This window comes from Ovis canadensis, chromosome 11 (genome assembly GCF_042477335.2).
Source record: "Ovis canadensis isolate MfBH-ARS-UI-01 breed Bighorn chromosome 11, ARS-UI_OviCan_v2, whole genome shotgun sequence".
NCBI classification, from domain to species: Eukaryota; Metazoa; Chordata; class Mammalia; order Artiodactyla; family Bovidae; genus Ovis; species Ovis canadensis.
In genome coordinates this window covers 41,556,239-41,576,988 of record NC_091255.1, presented here as the reverse complement: position 1 = coordinate 41,576,988, position 20,750 = coordinate 41,556,239, and the positions used below count along the sequence as shown (strand labels likewise).

The 20,750-nt window shown below is 43.9% G+C and overlaps 1 protein-coding gene across 2 annotated transcripts; it reads right to left on the bottom strand.

Annotated features, from left to right (window-relative positions):
* Positions 1 to 585: 585 nt before the first annotated feature.
* On the bottom strand, positions 586 to 14,192 carry ZNF287 (zinc finger protein 287). Of its 2 annotated transcripts, XM_069603597.1 has the most exons (6): positions 13,620 to 14,101; positions 12,849 to 12,949; positions 11,296 to 11,325; positions 11,063 to 11,189; positions 10,537 to 10,623; positions 586 to 4,924 (listed from the first exon to the last, which is right to left on the bottom strand). In XM_069603597.1, exons 4-6 carry the CDS (start codon positions 11,181 to 11,183, stop codon positions 3,369 to 3,371), a joined length of 1,764 nt encoding a protein of 587 aa, XP_069459698.1. In that variant the 5' UTR covers positions 11,184 to 11,189; positions 11,296 to 11,325; positions 12,849 to 12,949; positions 13,620 to 14,101; the 3' UTR covers positions 586 to 3,368. The 2 variants fall into 2 exon arrangements, with proteins under 2 accessions (XP_069459698.1, XP_069459697.1); XM_069603596.1 differs by lacking the exon at positions 11,296 to 11,325 and having other exon boundaries at positions 13,620 to 14,192.
* Between the last annotated feature and the right edge of the window lie 6,558 nt (positions 14,193 to 20,750).

Sequence of the window (20,750 nt, the reverse complement as noted above, 5' to 3'; positions counted from 1 at the left end):
ATCACAGTGAGTCATCCTTATTTTTCTTGGCTGTGCCAGGCAGCATGCAGAATTCCCCAACCATGGATCAAACTCATGTCCCCTGCACTGGGAGTGCAGTCTTAATTACTGGACTGCCAAGGAAGTCCCTAGTCAACCCGATATTGAGACTTTTGATGGGATGCAATATGAAATACATCTGTGAAGTGTTAATGTAAAAAATGTGTAACATGAATACACCAAGCCTTTGGCCCTAACTGCTAATTTACAGAAACTACAGGAACAAGATAAACCACATGTACAATCTGTTAAATCCTGAAAGACATTCTACAACTGACCTGCTCTATTTAGAGGAGAAAAAACAAAGTCCTGGAAAACAAACCTCAAGGCAGGAAGCTATTCTGGGTGGATGGAACAGACAAGCATCTCTACGGCTTGAAGATGGAAACACAGACTGAGTGCTTGGTAGTCGGGAATTAATGTTCATTTTTTGAGATATGTAATGTTTTTGTGGTTGTTTTTATGAGATGCATGGTTAGTGTTTAGAGGTGAAATGTCTGTAAGTTACTCTCCAGTTGTTCAGTAAAAAATATGGCAAAATGTTAATTTTTGAATCTAGGTGGATATATATAGTTCATTTTATTAACTTTTCTGTATATTTGAACATTTCATAATAAAAAGTTGTGGAAAATAAGACTACCTGTTTAAAAAAAAAACTTCAAAGCATGGATCAGACAACTGTAAAAGTGGGAAAAAAACGAAGATCTAGGATTCTCCACGATTATTATAAGGGCATCAACTGCCTCAGTGTTTTCAGCGGAAGACCTTATAAATGTATTATTTACATAAAACACAAAGGTAGGAAACACGGATTAATGCAAAGAAAGGCGCTATGGACTCTAACACTCCACACTTTCTTTCCAGGAGAATAAAGTATAAGGTATGAAGTGCTGTTACAAAAATTGCACCTTAAATACAATGGTTATTTTTTTTTTAACATAACTATGGCATGAGCATAAACTGAGAATTATGCAACCTCGAGAAAACCTGCACTTTGTGAAGGGTGATTCCATGACATCAAGGTTAACTACTAGGAGGACAAGGGGAAAGCAGCTTCTTGAAGAAAACGCTGAAGAAGAGAACCTGGAAGATGCTGGCACTCCAGGTCTTTTGCCACCTCCCCCTCAGGTCCTTCCAATATCCAAATGAAGCTGCATGGTTCACACATGCTGACAGTGTTATTAATGGCACCAGAATTTATATCAGGTTTTCCTCAGCTAGCTCAGAAAAGCTTCTTACATAACGATGTCCCATGACTTTTTACGAATACCCCCGCTGGAAAGATTTGGGGATTATAGTTCTTCATTTTGAAGTCATTCCTATTAGTAACAAATGGCCATATTGGTTATGTATTTCTTTGCATGTATGCACCAAAAACTATAAAGATATGCCAATTTCACGCCACATCAGTTACTCTACCTTATTACTCCAGCCTAACTTGACTACATATTCATTAATTCAACCAGCATATCTCAATCACCTACCAAAGGCAAGGCACTGAAGGAACACAAGCAGAAGGGAAGGTCAGCTGTCAGCACATGGTCTGAAATTCTGAGAGTGCAATGCTGTGGACAGTACATACAGTAGTGGTTTCACCTATTTCTAATTGTGTTTCTACCAGTTTTCCTTGTGTGCTGCTTGGGGCCCCAGTTATTACTGTTTAATAATTACTGCAACGGTGATAGTTTCTGCATCAATGCTTTTTCCAATGAAATGTCCCGTTATCTTAAGAGTAATCCCTGTTTTACTTAACATGTACAAGGAGTACCAATTTCAGTGATTCTTTTGAAACCAGTCATTTCAATTTCTTCTTACATAAATAGGCTGGTTTGCTTTTTCATTCACGTGGCCACTCTTATTTTCTTAGGTAATCTCTGTATCCTCTTTCCTCCCCCTTAAGTCTTTAGATTTGTTGCCTGACCCACTTTCTGCACTAAACTCAAATCCATTTTGCAGTATTTATTTTTTCCTCATACTGTTTAAATAGCTGCTTTCATTCATTACTTTCTTAAGATAATGGGGTTGCATTTAGCAACCCATTTCAGCAGGTTTCTTAGGTTAATTCCATGAAGCACTGGTTAAGATCATGTCCTTGACTTTGTTACCTTTCATTATTTTAGAAAGCCTTCTATTGCTTCAGTCAGCTGTGACTTTCAGCAGGTAAGCCCTGGAAGGATCTAACTAGGAGGTCTGGGCCCTGAGCACAGCAGGCACTCAAGACACATGTTTCAAAGGAAGAAATGGACTTTCTACAGTAAGACAGTCACAGGGGAGCCTTAGGGTATGATTTTAGAAGTCAGATGGGGGGGAAAAAAAAAGGAACTGTGAATTTAGGAATCAGATGGGAGGTGGGGTTAAGAACTGTACTCTTTTTTTTCTTCTGGATGACAGCTGTTGAAAGCTAGTGTGTGCTCAGTTGTGTCCAACTCTTTGCAACCCCATTGCCTGGAGCAAAACTACTGGAGTGGGTTGCCATTTCCTCCAGGGGATCTTCCCAACCCAGGGATCAAACCCAGGTCTCCTGCGTCTCCTGACTGGCAGGTAGATTCTTTACCACTGAGTCACCTGGGAAGCCTGTCAGAAACTAGTGAGACTCAGGCTATTGTTTTAGATACTAAACATATCTAAATTTTAAATTAATTTTTGCCTGTTCAAGAAAATTTGTGCACATGTCTAAGGGTTAGACACATTAGCTTCTCCTAAGAGATCACCTTTCACTAGGCTGCTCTTCCTTTAACATCTGAGTATTCAGAGGGAAACATACAGAGTGGTCACACAGAGGTCCTTCCTTAACATACTTTCAACCATCTTCTCTTTTGGCAAACCTACTGGCTTCACGTGGCAGTTATGGCATAACAGGAAAAGGGAAGGGGGCCCTTTACATATTTAAGGCTTCAAAGCTGGGAAGAACTAAAGGCCGGAGGGCAGCTCTTCTGTTCTGCCACCCTGGGATTACCCTCTGGTGTGGAAGCTCTACTGGATGGAAGCCTTCCTGTTACAGTACATTCTTAAGGCCTCATGAAGAAGTACTTGAAACTCGTTCTGAGTTAGTGGCTAACAGGTTTCTGGCACTCTTCCTTTCCTAGGGTTTCTTTCTGGAATGAACTAAACCGTTATCAAATAAAGGTTATTATGAAGTGAATGTTTTCATCTGAAATTTCACAGTACATTTAAATAGGTTATACTCCCATCACTAATTCTGATACTTCTGCTGAGTGAAAATCTAACCCATATTGCACTTCTTTTGAATAATGTTTTCAACAAGCAGAGTACAAAATAAAATGTAGAACGGTTAGGTTTGAAAACCTATGCGCAGTCTCCCGGATGCATTAGTTTCGATTTTTGGCACCTGTGTGGACGCGCTGATGCTGGATGAGGTTCGTACTCTGGGTGAAGCTTTTGCCACATATGCGGCACGCATAGGGCTTCTCTCCTGTGTGAATCCTCTGGTGCTGAATAAGGCATGTTCTCTGGCTAAAATCTTTGTTGCATGCGTTACATTTATAGGGTCTCTCTCCAGTATGAGTTCTCTGATGCTGATTAAGTGATGAGGAATAAATGAATGCCTTTCCACACTCGTTGCATTTGTAGGGTTTCTCTCCAGTGTGAATCCTTTGATGCTGAGTAAGGTTTGCACCTTGTCTATACGCTTTCCCACATATGTTGCATTTAAACGGTTTTTCTCCATTGTGAATCCTCTGGTGCTGAGTAAGGTGAACGCTCTGGCTGAATGCTTTCCCACACACACTGCACTTATAGGGTTTCTCCCCAGTATGTGTTCTGTGATGCTGGGTGAGGTTTGCACTCTGGCTGAAGGCTTTCCCACATATGCTGCATATATAGGACTTCTCTCCAGTGTGAGTGGTCTGGTGCTGAATAAGTGTGGAGGAGTGAGCGAAGGCTTTTCCACATTCGTTGCATTTGTAACACTTCTCTCCAGAGTGAATTCTCTGATGTCGAATAAGGTAAGTGCTCTGACTGAATACTTTCCAGCACTCATTGCATTTATATGGTTTCTTTCCTGTATGTATCTTCTGATGTTGGAGGAGGTGTGTGCTCTGGCTGAAGGTCTTCCCACATTCGTTGCATATGTAAGGTTTTTCTCCTGTATGAACTCTCTGGTGATTAATGAGTGATGAGCTGTGGCTGAAGGTTTTACCACATTCCAAGCACTTGTAGGGTTTCTCTCCCGTGTGTGTTCTCTGGTGGATGGTGAGGTGAGCACGCTGGCTGAAGTCTTTCCCACAGTCATCACACTTGTAGGGTTTCTCTCCCGTGTGGATCCGCTGGTGGATGGTGAGGTGGGCACGTTGGCTGAAGGCTTTCCCGCACTGGTGGCATTCGTAGGGTTTCTCCCCTGTGTGCATCCTCTGATGTGCGATGAGGGATGAGACGTGTCTAAACTCTTTGCCGCACTCTTCACATTCGTAAGACTTCTCTTTGGCATGGCTGTTTTGGTGTGCAATGAGGGATGGGTACTTCCTGAACTTCTTCCCACATACCTTACACTTATAAGGCTTCTCTCCGGGGTATATTTTCCTGTGTACGACGCCGGGGCTGAAGGGCTTGTCTTCATCATACATGAACGTTTTATTGTCTGACTGGGTATCAAACTGCATAATTAGGTTTGAATGCTTTTCAAAATCGCTTCTATATATATCATATTTATAGTCTTCTACAGGACCATCTTCTTGTGAAAGGACTGACTTCTTCACACTGAAATGTCTCCTTTTGGTGGGAATTCTCCTGAAGGTCTCTGCCGCTTGTCCCTCCATTCTGTCATCATAGTCAGAGGGTTCTTCCAGTTTGATGAGCTTGATTCCATCCTTTTTGAGTTTAGAAACATTTTCCACCAGAGTATACTCTTGGGCTTTGGTTTCCCATTCTGAAATTTAAAAAATACACATAAAAAAGTCTTCCTGTTTGGAGAAAGGAAACTATTAAAGTAGAAACAAAATAATGAACATGAATAAAAATGCCTAAAAAGACTGTGGCTTTGACAGCCCCATAACATGGTCCTCAATGTTCAGGCAAGGAGGATAAAACGGCAGAAAACAGGCCTAAATAGTTGGAGGAGGAGCAGCTCCTCTCTAACACCAGCGTGGAGTTACTAGAATAGGTGAGGTCAGGCAACAGAGCTGAGAAGTGAAAACAAATGATGAACAACGTGGCATGACTTCCATTACATAATCATTTATAATCATATAAGTTAATTTACATAACAGGTCATAAAGCAGGCTGGCTGTCACCACCCCTCCCCTTCCAATCTACCCTGGACATCCTCATGATATCCTGGGCAGTTTCATGGCGTGTGTCCCTGTTTTAATTCTTACAGTAACTCCTACAGCCTTGGAGCAGTGGTCCAGACCCTCAGTGTAAGTAAGCATCACCGTCACCTGAAACACATCAAGTGACTGGGACCCTCCCAGACATCCTGAGGCAGAAACCCTGGGAGTAGGGCTGAGCCCTCCAGGAGGTTTAAATCACACTGAAGTTTCAGGATCAGTGGCTTAAAGGATGAAAGGTAAAGAAAAACAGTTAAAATACCTCCATTCAGTACTCAGGCCCCAAATAATCTACCCTTTTCTACTGTACTCTCCATCCTCTACACCTCACATTCACCTTAAAGTTCCACATTATCCACATAACTTACAACTGTGTCCTCATCATCTTCTGAAGGTGCCACTAATTCCAGACTCCAGATTTTTCTTATGACACCTTCACCTATTAAGAAAGATGCTTATGGCCCAGCTCATGTTTCTTTCTTCTTCTTAGAATCCCAAAGTACAGATTAAGTTGAATCATACAAAACTGCCTTGTATATAGGTCAATATGGCAGAATATTAGCAGTTTCATATAGTTCAACTTAATATAATGTTGGGCCTATGGCAGAAGTTGGCCTTACATTATTTCATAGTTTTGTGTGTTTATTTCCAACTCAGATGCAAACTCTGGAAATGGCTTATCCTTCTTTTACATTTCCTTCAGAAAAAAGCATAAGACTCTGGATACGGAGGCCACTCAAGTGAACCTGGTAAAATAAATGACAATACCTTGTTGTAAAACGGTGAACTCAAATGAAAGCATGCGCACGTGTGCACACACACACACACAGGGAGCCCAAAACCTGATTGCAAAGCCATCAAATATTCATTTGTTGATGCCTATGTTTCATTATGATGACTTAAAACAAATCTAAGCTACACCTTTGAAATCAGGTAAGAAACTTGTAACTTGAAAATATTAAGAATTATATAATGAAACATCAACTAGAGTTTATAATACAGTACAAACAATAATGGATTGTTCAGAAACTTTCTAAGATGCAGATCGAAGCAGGATATTTACAAATATATCCATTCAGTAGACTCATCCATCAATAAAGGACTAGTTAGAATAGGAGATAATGGAATAGTAGGTACATTGACATGAAAAAGTGTGCAGGACATATCAACAGGAAAAAAAAAGAGAGAAAATGGTATGTACGGAAAGATCCCATCAGTGTAAAGATGTGTATCTCCAACTCCTCACCCCAAATCAGGGCCTTCTCCCCTCAGATCAGCGTTCTCTGCATGCCTGCACATACATGTGGTTAAGGAAAGGGAGACATATAGTTCATTACTCTGCCTTGTGCTGCTTCGATTTACACACTACTTTTATTACTTTGATTCAAATACAAAAATTAGACATTACAAAATGCTTAGGAGTAATATTAAACGAAAAAAGCAGTATTGTGACTCACATGAAAACTCATTAGAACTAGGTAAATATTATCAAGATGCCAACAATGGGATTTTTAAGCTTCAAAAATATTTTCTGATTTTCAAGAAATTGCCTGTATTTCTTTGTTATTTAGCACTACAAATGTTAATGTATTACTTTATCTAGTGGAAGAAAATTTTAAAAACAACTTTCTTAAACCAGGATTTATTACTCCCTTCTTAAAAAAAATAAAAATGAGAATGTTAATGGAATGCATGGGAAAGCATGTATGTGTATATGTGTGTCTGTATATATATAGACAGACACACACATATACACACATATATATATATATATATGGCTTCTGAGGTGGCTCAGCAGTAAAGAATCCACCTGCCAACGCAGGAGATGCAAGACACAGGTTCCACCCCTGAGCTGAGAAAATCCCCTGGAGCAGGAAATGGCAATCTGATCCAGTATTCTTGTTGGGAAAATACCATGGACAGAAGAGCCTGGAGGGCTACATCCCATGGGGTTGCAGAGCTGGACACAACTGAGCGACTGAGCACAAGCACACAAGTAGTGTGTATTTGTGTATATAAAGACAAGATAGTCCCAGAAACTGGGCTTAGCTTCTATGTGATCACAATCAGTCTATGACAGAATGTTCCATACACCTAAGAAGGAAGTACTAAAGTTATAATTAGGGTCTTCCCTGGTGGTCTAGTGGCTAAGACTCCAAGGTCCCAAAGCAAGGGGCCTTGGTTCAATCCTTGGTAAGGGAATTAAATCCCACATGCTGCAAACTAGAGACTTGGTGCAGCCAAACAAATAAATAAATAAAGTTATAATTAACAAGCTTAAAGTAACAAGCCTGAATGATGACGACAAAGAAATCGCTATTATAAGCATACATTCTTAAACCAATGAGACCACTAAGCAGGGCTTAAATATGTATATATAACTAACCAGAAAGGATGGATTAAAAGCATAAGGTATCACACAGTGGTGTAATATTTCTAGCAGAAGAGATCGTGTTGATCAGGCTATCAACAGACGGATATCAAGGATGGGGGGAGGTCTGGTCTGAACCTGAAGAAATAGGTGGTCCTGTATGATGTAAAGAACCATGAAATTCTAAGACAGAACTGGCCATCAGAGACCAACACAGATGCTCGATTTGTGAGTCATCAAAGATCCCACTCCTCAAGTATGACTGATGAGATGTTGTAACCAAAGGTTCAATTTACACCACTCTGAGCCACTAAGAAAGTAAAACCCTTAGAGGCCCCAAATCAAGTAAAAGCAGAAGGCTGGGAGTCTTGGAGGTTGATGCTGACTGCCTGAAAAACTCTTCCATCCTGTTGATGGCCTCTAGCTGCCCATTAAGGGTGCAAGGGGTTTGGGGGCCAGAAGACAGAGCTTGTAGCCAACCAGGAGGGGCAGCGGGCAGGAGCCTGTATGTTCTGTGCCACACCCTCTTTATTGAGGATGGGCTAGAAAAACAAACAAAACGCAAAAGCTCACCTCAACTGAAGGAGAAGAGGAACTTGCCTTTCTCAGTTTTGTGCTCTTTGGTGGGAGCAAACCACCCCCTACCAATAGGCCCCCTTTTGGGGGTTTATAGCCTTAATTCAACCTGAATCATCTGAAAAACTGAAGTGGCCCCAGAGGGGCAGTGCCTCCCAGAAGACTGTTCTGACTGCAGTGCAGGGGTAGTTCCACTCTGCCACATGTTTTCTCAGTATTTAGACTATGCTGAAATCACTCCCTAAATAATCTGGTGTATATTTTGTGTCACTCTGCCAACTAAAGCCAATAGGCCATAAATTATAAGAAGAATTAGTTTGTCAGGTAGCACCCTTAAAATACCTGGTGATCAGATAAAGTTAACTTTTTAAAAAAGTGAAGCAATCAGCTCTAAGGGAGCATATTATTCTCTGTCATTACTATTTAATTTACTGTTACTACTATATTCCAGCATTGACATTGGTAGACAACCAGAAGTTAGTGCCTTAAAAAAGGAGGGGTGGTGGATAGGAAAGGAAATGCAAACGAGTACAATGTACTTCTTTTCTACACAAAAGGAGAGCTAAGACTATATTTATGATTTATCTCTGCAAAGAGAAACACAGGAAGGATAAACCAGAGACAAGTGAACGGAGTAAACTGCACAGAGTGGGCTGGAACAGGGCAGGACGGAAGACAGCACATGCTTTTCTCTGCACTTTTGACTTCTGAACCGTGTTAATGCTTTTATAGACTCAAAAATGTAAGATTAAATAAAAAAGAATCAAGAAATAAATACTAAAACTGAACCCAGATGGAATCAAACAAGTTTAAATGTACATCAAACTGTTAAGAAAACCAGAAGGGAAGAATTCAAGTAACTCTGAACCCACCATCCTTGGTAGACATCCTTGTGTATCCTTGGTGGAATATTTCCTGAGGACAAGAAGGTGTTCTGAATATTACCTGAACAGTCTGTTATTTCAGCGATATAATTCTGAAACCATTCTTGTGTGTATTATTATGACAGAGCAAATGAGTAAACAGATATACTGATGCTGGGAACCAGGTGACTCACTGTGTGGGAAAGGAAGTAGAAAATGGATATGGGAAGGTACAAGATGGACCTTGTGATGCTGAACTGGAATTTGAGTTACCAGTATGAATCCAGGTTTCAAGAAACCTACACACATATTTCACAGCTCTACCTACTGAACCAATCTAGAAGCAATGGTACCCAGGATAGTGAACACCCCCTCATTGTCCAGATTCTGGCTTCTCATCGCTCATCTCCACTACAATGAACCACTGTTCCTCAGAGAAGTTCCAGGTCTAAGGTGGGCATGAGGTGTGCCTGCAGACCATCCTCTGCCAGGAAGCCAGGAAGCACTGAAACATGGATGGAAATGCCTCAAAAGGACATGGCCTTGGGCTGAAAGGCGGCCATCACCCACATTTGGGACAACTGATAATTAAAAGCAACTTCCCCACCCCACAAAGGGAATGGACCAATAATACACTGAATTTTTAAAAATTCCATTAGTCCATAGTGACACGTACACGTAAGAACGGGATGGGAGGAGGGATAACTGTTTTTTACAGATAAATAATTTCGAAGAGATCAAGAATTAGAAAATCACCCTTTTTCAACCTGCAATGTAATAAAGCAAGGATCTTCAGTGGACGCTATGAACCTTAAATGAAAGATCATCAGGGACTAGAATAGTCATTTAGGTGTCAATCCACAGATGACTACACAGATGTAGGAACTGTGTGAATGTGGCAAACAGGTAGAGACTTCTGTCCGTATAGCTCTGGCTTTATATATTTTTACAATTTCTGGTCTTGTCAACATGTTATCTTTTTAAATAATTAGAAAATAAGAAACGAAGAACTGAGGTAGGAGACTGGAGGCAGGTGGATACAGGATTCTGTCAATAGAGTAAAAGAAATTCAAAAAGATGTCGAAAGGGTTTGAAATTTAAGATCTTAGGGGACGTTCATGCGTACTTAAGAATACAGGGAGGGAACACAAGGAAAGCCCCAGACAGAGCTCTAACAGAGGGAAACCAAGGGTCATGGAGAAGTACAAGATGATATATGGTAATCTTTTCCTGAAGACGGGATCTGGAAAGAAGCAACACCGAGCAGCTCAGTCATCTTGACAAGCTGGGGTGTCTCTGTGTACAGTGAGTGACTCAGCCATATTTAAAAACACATCTCACACACTTAGGATAACACAGGCTCTTAAGCACAAAGAATCTTGTCCACTGGTGGTTCTCTCACCTGGACTTGGGCCTTCTAGAATTTCTTTTAGCACCATCCACGGTTCTTCCAACATGGGGATCACAGTTGGTCTATACACTGTAAGTCCTGTCCAGGAGGAACAAAATGAGTTTTACCCTGGAGATAAACAGTCATTCTACTTTTATTAACTGACTCCTTCTTACCCATGAGGACAGACCTCTTACAGGAAAAGAACGGTTCACAGACACGATCTCATGAATGAGGTCACTGCCCTTTTGGAGCAGGGACAAAAATCTCCCACCACCCTGGAGGATGCGTGTGCAGAGACTGTGGGGGAGGCAGGCGCTGGGCAAGGCGTGGGGTGGCGGTCCTGGGGGGCCGTGCATCGTGGTTCCTGATGACCTTTCACTTTGAAACCTTTCATCTGGGAAAAGGGAGCAGAAATTGGCTGTTTCTGTGCCTGAACAGATGAGCATGTTCACCTCTAGGCCCAACCCACTTTTGAGAGCTGAGGAAAGACAGACTCCGGTATGTGTGTGGTTGCAGGGCACAGACAGACACTCACCGAGAGAAACCATGTTCCAGTAGTTCTGCAGGGTGACGGTCTTGTACAATTCCTTTTGCACAGGACGCATGAGCTCCCAGTCCTCCTGGGTGATGTCCACTGCCACATCTTTGAATGTCATAGATTCCTGAAACATTGGAAGGGCACAGTGATGGCACAGGTGTGTGCATGGTGAGGGAACCACAGAGTCTTGAGCGTTGGCAGGACCCTAAGGGTTACCACCCAATACTCACCCAGTGTACGGATGAGCAAACTCAAATGGCCTAGAAGTATGAAAATAAAATCAAATTTACCATTTTTAGTGCAGGCATTGGCAGTTCCATCTTAAAGAAGAAAGGGATGTGAACATAGATGACAGAGTTGCAAGGTTCGGCTTTTCAAGTGCTGTCTTATGAATTAATAAAGTGCGTTATAATTTGACATTTTAAGATATTTTGTCTGTTCTATTATGGAAAGCAGGGCCCTTCCTCTTTCTAAAATAAAACTGGTACTTATAACCACAATGAACTACTGAACTTACAGATACATCTTACAGTCTGGTAAAGTTAGCATCCCTCTGTTCTTCCTTTGTTAAAAAAATTTTTTTTTTGGTTACTCTCACATGTTTTTCAAATAGATTTTCTTTCTTTAAAAAACTGTATTGGGATTTTCAAATCACAGTTAAGTGTAAAATTTAGGGAGAGCTGACAATTTTACAATATATAAGGCTTCTTCTTTCATGTCCCATAGAATAACACAGGATTGCAAAATTTATACTATGTTGAGTTCTGGCTATTTTAAATTTGAGGGAATAATACTATGAATGGAATCTTTTATTTCATTTTATGATCTGATTTTTTCAGGTAAATAATAAAATGATTAATTTTTGTAAGCCATTTTCTGTAGTTGTCACTTTACTCAAATTTTCCACTATTGTTTCTAACAGTTTTCCCCTTGATTTCCTCAAGTTTTTTGTAAACATTCATATTATCTACAAATAATAATTTTACCCTGGTTATCAATTTTAGAGCACATATACTTTTACAGTAAACCTTTCTCTTAAGACGGCCTGAGCTGCTCTTCCTGAAGATAACAGAAACTCATAATTAACAGGAACACTGCACAAGTCATGGCCTTTAATTACCTGTTAAAGAAAAATAATAACTGTTGTTTAATCTCACTGTGGTCTTCTTGATGACTTACTGTAGTCCAGACTAATGGGTCTCATAATATTTAATGCTCACAATCCAAGAGGAATATTCTTTCATTGGAGTTGAGTAACTCGGGCTACGAGTAGTTAAGCATCTTTGCCCCAAGTCACGGGTTCCATGGCAGAACCCGGAACCAAATCTAGACCCACATGGCTCTGGAGGTCAATGCTTTAGCCTCCACGTGATACTGCTCCTTGAAAATAAAATAGCACCCCTTCCTATGGTAAGGAAAGGGATGATCAGAAGAAGCAATGGGTCCCGTTTCCTGTAAAAGGCACTCACCTACCTTAACAGGCCAGGGAGACTTAAGTTGGAAACTGAGGCTTAGGTCTTTGATAGGACTTCTGGGGTCACAGAAGGTAGAGGGCCAGGTTAGAATATGTCCACACAATCACAGATGGAACTGACACTCGGACTCCTCTGGTGGTCCAATGGTTAAGACTTTGTACTCCCAATGCAGGGGGCCCCAGGTTTGATTCCTGGTCAGGGAACTAGATCCCACATGCTGCAACTAAAGATCCCAAGTGTTGCAACTCAGACTCCTGGCAGGCAAATAAATAAATACATGTTTTAGAAAGGAAGAAACTGACACTCACTTTGGTAACCAAGTCATTGAACCACCCTGCCTGGAAAGCTTGTCTTCCTTTGGGGTCGTCCTCTGGGGTCTCTTGGGAAAGGGTGAAGTTCTGAGGAGCAGCTGGGAAAAAGAGAGAGAGACAATGATGGAGATCAGATGTGTCTGAAGAGCCTAGGAAACTCTTCACCAGTAGATATCTATGTTTTCTTAAAGTGAAGAGGAGTCAGAAGGAAACCAGAAACAGCACCCCTGCTTCGAAGAACTAGAGGGAAGGGGCAGTGATTCACCTGAAGACCCTGGCGCAGGCCTCAAAAACAAGTCTGCTCTGGGACTCCTCAGAATAGGTGCCAAACTCACAATTTCCCACTAAACCCTCATGTGACAGAAATTTTGTGAGTTTTCTTTTCACTTAGTAAAGAAATATTCCCTGGACACTTTCCTAGCTATTTGGAAGCATAGGTTAAAAAACTAAATAAAATCCAGTTCACAAAACAAATTATTTACTGGCGAAAGGTTCAAACATCTGTAGGGAACCTCCTGAGGTAACAGGGGTCATCTATTGTGCCTGGCCACTGTTCTACATGACACATCGTGTGCGTTCAGAGAACATGGGCTGGGTTCTGAGCAGGTAGAAGGGGAATGCCGTACAGAAGGGGGTTCAGGTGAAGCGGGTCCTCACTCACTCCCTGAGCTCGGTTCTCCTGATCACCTCCAAGGACTGCTCTCTGACGTCATGGCTGTTTCCTTGTACCACCCTGGGCTCCTCCCAACTCTGCCCTACAAGTCTTACCTTCTTCTTTCAGAATCTGAGTCAAGTCCTCCACCAGCGTCACTACCTCCTCACTGTTCCTCGGGTACTGGGACTTCACCCACGTCCGAACCTCCCCAGGCAGGATGCTCAGGAACTGCTCCAGAACCAGCAGCTCCAGGATTTGCTCCTTTGAGTGAATCTCGGGTCTCAGCCACTTAAGGCAGAGCTCTCGGAGTTGGTTCAAGGCTTTCCGAGGACCGGCCAGGTCTGGGTACGGGAAGCTCCTGAAATTCTGCCGACAGGTCTCAGTGTCACGCAGGAGTCTCAAGGCGAGGATTTCCTTCTCAGCATTTCGGGGTCCACTCTGAGCCTTGTCCATCTTCCATGTTAGCAGGACTTGCGCGCGAGAAGAACTGGTCGTCCTCCTGCTTGGGGAGAACATTGCTACAAACAGGAGAGTCAATCTGGCAACAGCCTTTATTTCTTCAGGTCAGAGCCAAGTGCTTGAAGCCACATGCTAGAGCCACCGAGACATTTACGGAGGGCTGCTGCAGCCAGGGGCTGAACAGAGGCAAGGAGGAGTCAGCTGTCTTGCTTACAAATTCTGAGCCCAGAACTCGTACGGATGGGGAAGAGACCCTGAAACACAGGAATAGACCACAAGGTCAGGAATTCCTGGAGCTCTCTGCCAGACACACAAACAAACAGCCCACCTAGAGACCTTACCAATTGGGCACCAGTTGGGACTGCCATAAAAGAGTGGTGCTAGATGCAACGACTTGAATCCTGAGCAAAAACACAGGTCAATCTTCTAACTCGTACAGAAGAAAAAAAAAAAAGCCTCAGTATTTTAGTCATTGATATTACACAAGCTGTAATGACTGAAGTGACTCTCAAAAACAACAGCAAATCTGTTACTTCGAACAAACTCGGAGAACTTTTTAAAGCGCTCAAGGCTGGGGAAAAGGGGCGAGCTATCCACCTGCTCTGCGTATCGATGGCGGCCAGTCCAAGCCCATCACTACCTGAGGTCTGGGACAGAAAAGCAGCAGAGGGGACCCGTGTGACTTGAAGCCCGTGCACAGCTTCTACAGGACAATTCTTTAGGAATTTGGTACCAGTTTTCCCACGGAAAACCTCACTGCAGGCCTGACACCACCTGTCCACGGTCTCCACCTCCAAGCCCCCCTCAACCGCACAGTGTCCCCTAAAACCGGCTGCTCACTAGGCCTGCAGGGCAGAGGCGCCCCTGGCCTCCTCACCCGGCGGGGTCCCCCTAACTCCGCAGTCTGAAGGTCGCGGGCAGCTGCGTGGGGTCTGCCCCGCAGCCCCCACCCCTCAGGCGGCCCGCATCCTAACCTGTGGCCGGACCGGCGGACGCGCAGCGGAGCGGCCCTAGAGGCCCCGGGCAACAATGGCGGCGGGCGCTGCGCCTGCGTGGCGGGCTCGGTTCCGCGCTGCAGAGGGGCCTCCGCCCGCCAGGTCTCGTCCCGGAGGGCACGGAGCCTCGACCGGAGCCGCCCGCCCAGCCCGGTCCTAGGAAGCCCGGCCCGGAACCACCGAGCCCCGGCTCCGCCGCGACCTCGCCTCGGCACCACTGCGCATGTGCGCAGGGAGGACGCTGCGCGCCCGCAGAGCCAATCGGAAGCCGCGCCGGCCCCCGGGCCGGAGCCGCGGATAGTGAACCCGTTTCCGTGGCAACCTCCTCCACCCACCCACTGTGAATTGCTCGGTAGCCGGCGAGGTTCTGAGCGGGCTTTAAAGTTCCCCCGGGCAGAGGCAGGTCTGGTAGATGACTGTGAGAGAGGTCGGAGAGCGACAGTATCTGGAAAAAGGGGTGCGGATGAGGGGGGTGGGGATGGGGGGCGGTTGTAACCCTGCGCGAATCAACCTGAGAAAGTTGGTGCCTGAGTTCTAGAGGAAGGATGGGCAGGGAAGATGTGGGTCTTAAGGTAGAAAGACCGAAAGTGCTGGTTCTTTACTATTCACTGTTAAAGACTCCGAGTCCCTCCTCAGGAATCTGATTCTGAAACTCTCAGATTGGAAACAAGAACAACATCCTGCATCACGTTTATAAATACTCACAACATACAAAAAAAAATGCCTGAAAATAAAAGAATGAAAAACATACAAGTGTTCTCATTATCTACGGCTGTGTTGGCAAATCACCCCCAAACTTAATGGTGTTAAAGAAGAAGCATTTTATTATGTTTATGGATTCTGTGGGTCAAGAATTTGGAAGGTGAACAGTGCCTCTGGAGCCTCAGTTGAGAACATGATTTGATGGCAGGGAGGGTCCTCTTTCAAGCTGTATCTGCACTCACATGTCTCCTGGTTGGGCTGAGATGGCTTAAGGATAAGCTCAGTTTGGACATGTGGCCTTTTTGACATGAAGGACTCAGCTGGCAGCTGAGATGGTGGCTCTGGGCTTCAAGAGCAGGTGTCCTAGTGAACAAGAGAGAAGCCCATGGCTGATTAGAATATAGCTGTGAAGTCACAAAGCATGACTTCCATCATACTCCTGGCCAAAGGGATCACAAGTTGTGTGGAATCAAGTTGAGGCAGATGTCGACTCCATCTCATGACGGGTGGAGTGTCAGAGTCTTACTATTAGCTCACCAAGCAAATCTGAACAACAAAAAAGTTGGGTAGTATGATGATCTTTGATGTATCAACTTGGCAAGGCTACAGGCTTCCACTATTGAATCAAACTCTAACCTAGATGGTGTTGTAAAGCTACTTGTAAGTGTGGTTAAAATCCATAAACTGAGATGAATTAAGTAAAGGAAATTATCTTATTAAATAGGTTGGGTCTGAATCAATCAAGGCCTTAAAAGCAAAATTGAGGCTTTCTTGATGAAGAAAAAACTCTGGACAAAGCTTCCAGCCTGCTCTTCCCAAAAGATTGCCCTCCAGGTTTTGAACTTGCCTAGTCAGTCTCCACAATCAAGCAAGCCAATTTCTTGCAAAAAAAGAGAAACTTTTAGTATGTATGCCCTACTGGTTCTGCTTTTCTGGTGGAACCCTAACTGATGCAAGTAATAAGCCTAATTTCTAACAGAATAGAATCTTAAAAAATCATTAGGGGAGGGACTTCCCTGATTGTCCAGAGGTTGAGAATCTGCCTTGCAATACGGGGGATGCATGTTCAAACCCTGGCTGGGGAACTAAGATCCCACATGCCTCAGAGCAACTAAGCCAGAACGCTATAACTACTGAGCCCCCACGCCACAACTAGAGAGTCTGCACAGCAAGGAAAGGTCCTACATGATGCAACGAGGATCCCACATGCTGCAACCAAGACCTGACACAACCAAATAAGCAAATAAATATTTAAAAAATCATTAGGGGAAAAGATAAGCATGATACAACTTCATAATACTTATAAAACTTGACAGAGAAGACATATCATCTTAAATACATGTCTCTAACAATAATGCCTCAAAAAATACCAAGCAATAACTCATGTAACTGCAGAGAGCAAAACAGAAATCAAAACTGAAGCTAGAAACTTTAGTACACCCTGTAGAGCACACTGTGATGGGCTGTAGCACCCCCCTCCCCAGCCATCTGTGTGTTTGGCTGCTAATGGTTCACAATAAAATATTTCCCTGGGAATTGTCCTGGATGAAGCAAGCATCCTGTCTCAGGTCACACATCCTCCCTGGGGCAGCCACATCTAGTGGTGCTCACTGTGGGGGTTCAAAGACCTTCTCCCCTTGCCTCAAACTTGCAATCTCTCTAAAGGGCCATCCAGCTAAAGACTCGCACAGGGGCACTCTTTCTGCCCCCTTCTGATGTCTATGTCAGAAGCTTTCTCTATCTCTTTTATACTTTAATAAAACTTTATTACACAAAAGCTCTGAGTGATCAAGCCTCATCTCTGGCCCTGGATTGAATTCTTCTCCTCTGGAGGCCGAGAATCCCAATCCCAACGTCTTTCGTGGTTCAGCAACAACCTTTCATGAGGATGGGGGAGGGAGCAATTTTAGGACTGGAATTGAGTGGTTATTGCTAGGAGCCATTGACAAGAAAAGGCTGAGGGTGATTAATCACCAATTTAAGGTGAAGTGTGAAAAGCAGAGGGCTTGAAGCCTGAGGCAAAAATGTAAGAGTAGCATAACTTTGGCTAAGTTGGATTCTTGATCCCAGGAAGTTTTCTATGCCAAGGTCAGGACCTTGTTCTCAAGGGAGGAAACCCAGAGACTCGGGATGGGGACATTTGGGTTGATGTGGACAAATATCTGTAAACACCAATCCCTCTGGATTTTGGGGGCCTGCAAACGTGACCCACTCCTCTCAGTCTTGTTTGAAGATGATGCAGAGGAAGCTTCTATTTTGTGATAAGACCTGTGTCCCCTCACAATCTACTTTCCTCCCCTCCTGATCCTTAGACCCATAACTAGGGTCAAGTCACCATGACAGCCCACAAGAGAAACGCTGGACATGGTAAGAGATGAAGATGACTATTCAGCTGCTGTGGGCCCTGGTCAACCTGCGTCTGAAGGAATCAGGTGAGTGCAGTCTGGATCCCAAGGATGCTGGACCATGGAGTGTAGAACATACAGCTGGGTGTGGAGAGCTAATTGGAAAGGAGCACATGCCTGTGATAAGGGTTTACACACTCTGCCGAGGGTGTCAGGAGGTGGTGCTAACACACTGGTGGTGAGAAAAGCTTGGAGAAATGATAGCTCCACACTGAGCAGAGAGGCCAGAATCACTTGGCAAATGGTGGAAAAGATGGTTAAAATGCTCAAAGAAGTGGACAGTCCAGAACAGGCAGAGAATGTAGGGGTGGAAAACGTCCCCGCTCCATTTCTTTGGAAGATGGGGGAAACCCCTCCGTGGAGATACAGAAAGGTCTGGTGGGAGGGGGCACCAGCATCATTGAGAAGCTCTGCTGGGGCTGATGTAGGGGGTTCCTTACAGAACCGGGCTCACCAAATCTCAGAGATCAGGCTTACAGAAAGAGCAGAAAGGCCAACGTGCAAGACCGGTGAGCAGGTGAGGGGAGCGCTTTATCTTCAGAGAGTGATGGGGACAATTACTTGAACACAGTGTCTTCACAGGAACAACAGGGTGGTGTTCAGTCTACACAACCAACGAGATAAAGGCTGGATGATGGGAGTTCGAGGTTAGTCTTTACCTTTACTGACCAAGAAAAAGAGGAAAAACAGAAATTGATCAAGCTGTGTTGGAAAGTGGGGACACTGCTACGGTCTCTTCGCAAAGGAAAGATAATATAAGAGCGCTGTGAACTGCCCACAAGTTTACGTAATTTAGATAAAACGGAAAATTCAATTCCCCGGATTCGGCAGGCAGCCGGCCTCCCTGCGCTGCCCACCTTTGGCCACAAGAGGGCGCGCGAACCCGCCCTTCATGACCCTCCTGGAACGCAGGCATGTTCCTCCCGTGGATGGGGCACCTAGACCAAGGGGGAGGAAAACGCTTAGTGTGAGCTTCCCGACTTATCTTGCAGAAGTTTTCGTTTAATAGAATGTCCCTATGTTTCATTCTTTATCTTCTCTCAGTACTAGGATTTATTTTACAACAATAGCCGTTCATTGAGGCGTTTGAGTGTCGTACTCATAACTTGAGGGAGCATTTTGTAAAATAAGACAAAATCTTTTCCAGTTGCCAGGATGTTTCTTGGCAAGAGTAGTGATCACAAGAAGACAACACATCAAAGAATATGTGATCAGAGATTTCAAAGGCCATTATCAGTTCAGTTCAGTTCAGTTCAGTCGCTCAGTCGTGTCCAACTCTTTGCGACCCCATGAATCGCAGCACACCAGGCCTCCCTGTTCATCACCATCTCCCGAAGGCCACTCAGATTCACGTCCATCGAGTCCATGATGCCATCCAGCCATCTCATCCTCTGTCGTCCCCTTCTCCTCCAGCCCCCAATCCCTCCCAGCATCAGAGTCTTTTCCAATGAGTCAACTCTTCGCATGAGGTGGCGAAAAGTACTGGAGTTTCAGCTTTAGCATCATTCCTTCCAAAGAAATCCCAGGGTTGATCTCCTTCAGAATGGACTGGTTGGATCTCCTTGCAGTCCAAGGGACTCTCAAGAGTCTTCTCCAACACCACATTTCAAAAGCATCAATTCTTTGGCGCTTAGCCTTCTTCACAGTCCATTATAATTATCTCCATTTGGGAGTGAAGAGTTCTGCAGAGCAGACTGAATGTTACCTGGAGTCTGAATGAGCCGTTCCTCTGTCTTCACCTGTGAGTTTCTATTGCTTTCATCAGCTAAATCACAACATTGAATACAGTTCTATATATTCTGCCCATGTTCACATGAGCCCTAACAATGAAACCAAAAGGATAAGACTCTTATAAACTGAGGAAAATGAAACAAAATGCTGATGGAATTACTGCTGTATGTTAATTGTATTTAAATATTGTGATTATTCAAAGCTATTATATTGCTGGATAACATTAGCCAAGAATTAAACTAAAATTGCTCTTTAAAAATTTGCTAAATGATTTGTCTATTACACTTTGGTGAGGCTAGGGGGAAAAACAAAAAAAATTTAGCTCTGTTAAAGGTACTATAAATGTATTCTGTATTAAAGTGTCACAAAATCATACATTTCAACAACCATCTGGAAACGGATGAAGATCAAGGTGTTTTTGCACAAAGGACTTGCCACTCTGATTACCCCCATATGTCCTGAACATCATCCCCATAAATGAAGTGAAGACTTGAATTACCTCTCAGCCTTTACTAGTAAGGCTGGCATCAGCTGTCCTCAGTTAGGACTCCTGAAATGCCCTTCCCATCCGAGCTGGTCTCCAGGATAAAGTAGGGTGCAGGGTGCAAGGGTCCAGTTATACGCACTAGCTGTCAGCATATGTCTTGAGATGTTTCAACAGTCTTGGGGCCTTCGGAGCACTGCTGTCTACACCAGGCTGAGCCTCTGATTGGGGCTTCACCAGCAATGGTTGGATTTTGGCAATGTCCTCTTGTGAAACTCAGAGGCAGCCAACAGAAGACCCTTGCCCAGGCTCCAGAGGGCCTATTATAGGCTCCCTGCAATAGTCTCTCAAACCCTGTTCCCTCGACCACGACCTGGTCCCACACTGATCCTTTACACTGCTTAAGGAGATGGGGGTCCTGGGCTGTGGAGCTGGTGAGTGTGGTAGAGTCTGGGTCCTGGCTGCCAG

Excerpts from the sequence above, each read along its gene's own strand:
- ZNF287 (XM_069603596.1), bottom strand. The coding sequence starts at position 14,022 with ATGTTCTCCCCAAGCAGGAGGACGACCAGTTCTTCTCGCGCGCAAGTC. Across the intron at positions 11,190-12,848 it reads TCAATGACTTGGTTACCAAA|GAATCTATGACATTCAAAGA; the intron begins GTGAGTGTCAGT and ends CCAATGTTTCAG. Across the intron at positions 10,624-11,062 it reads CTGGAACATGGTTTCTCTCG|GACTTACAGTGTATAGACCA; the intron begins GTGAGTGTCTGT and ends CCTCCTGGACAG.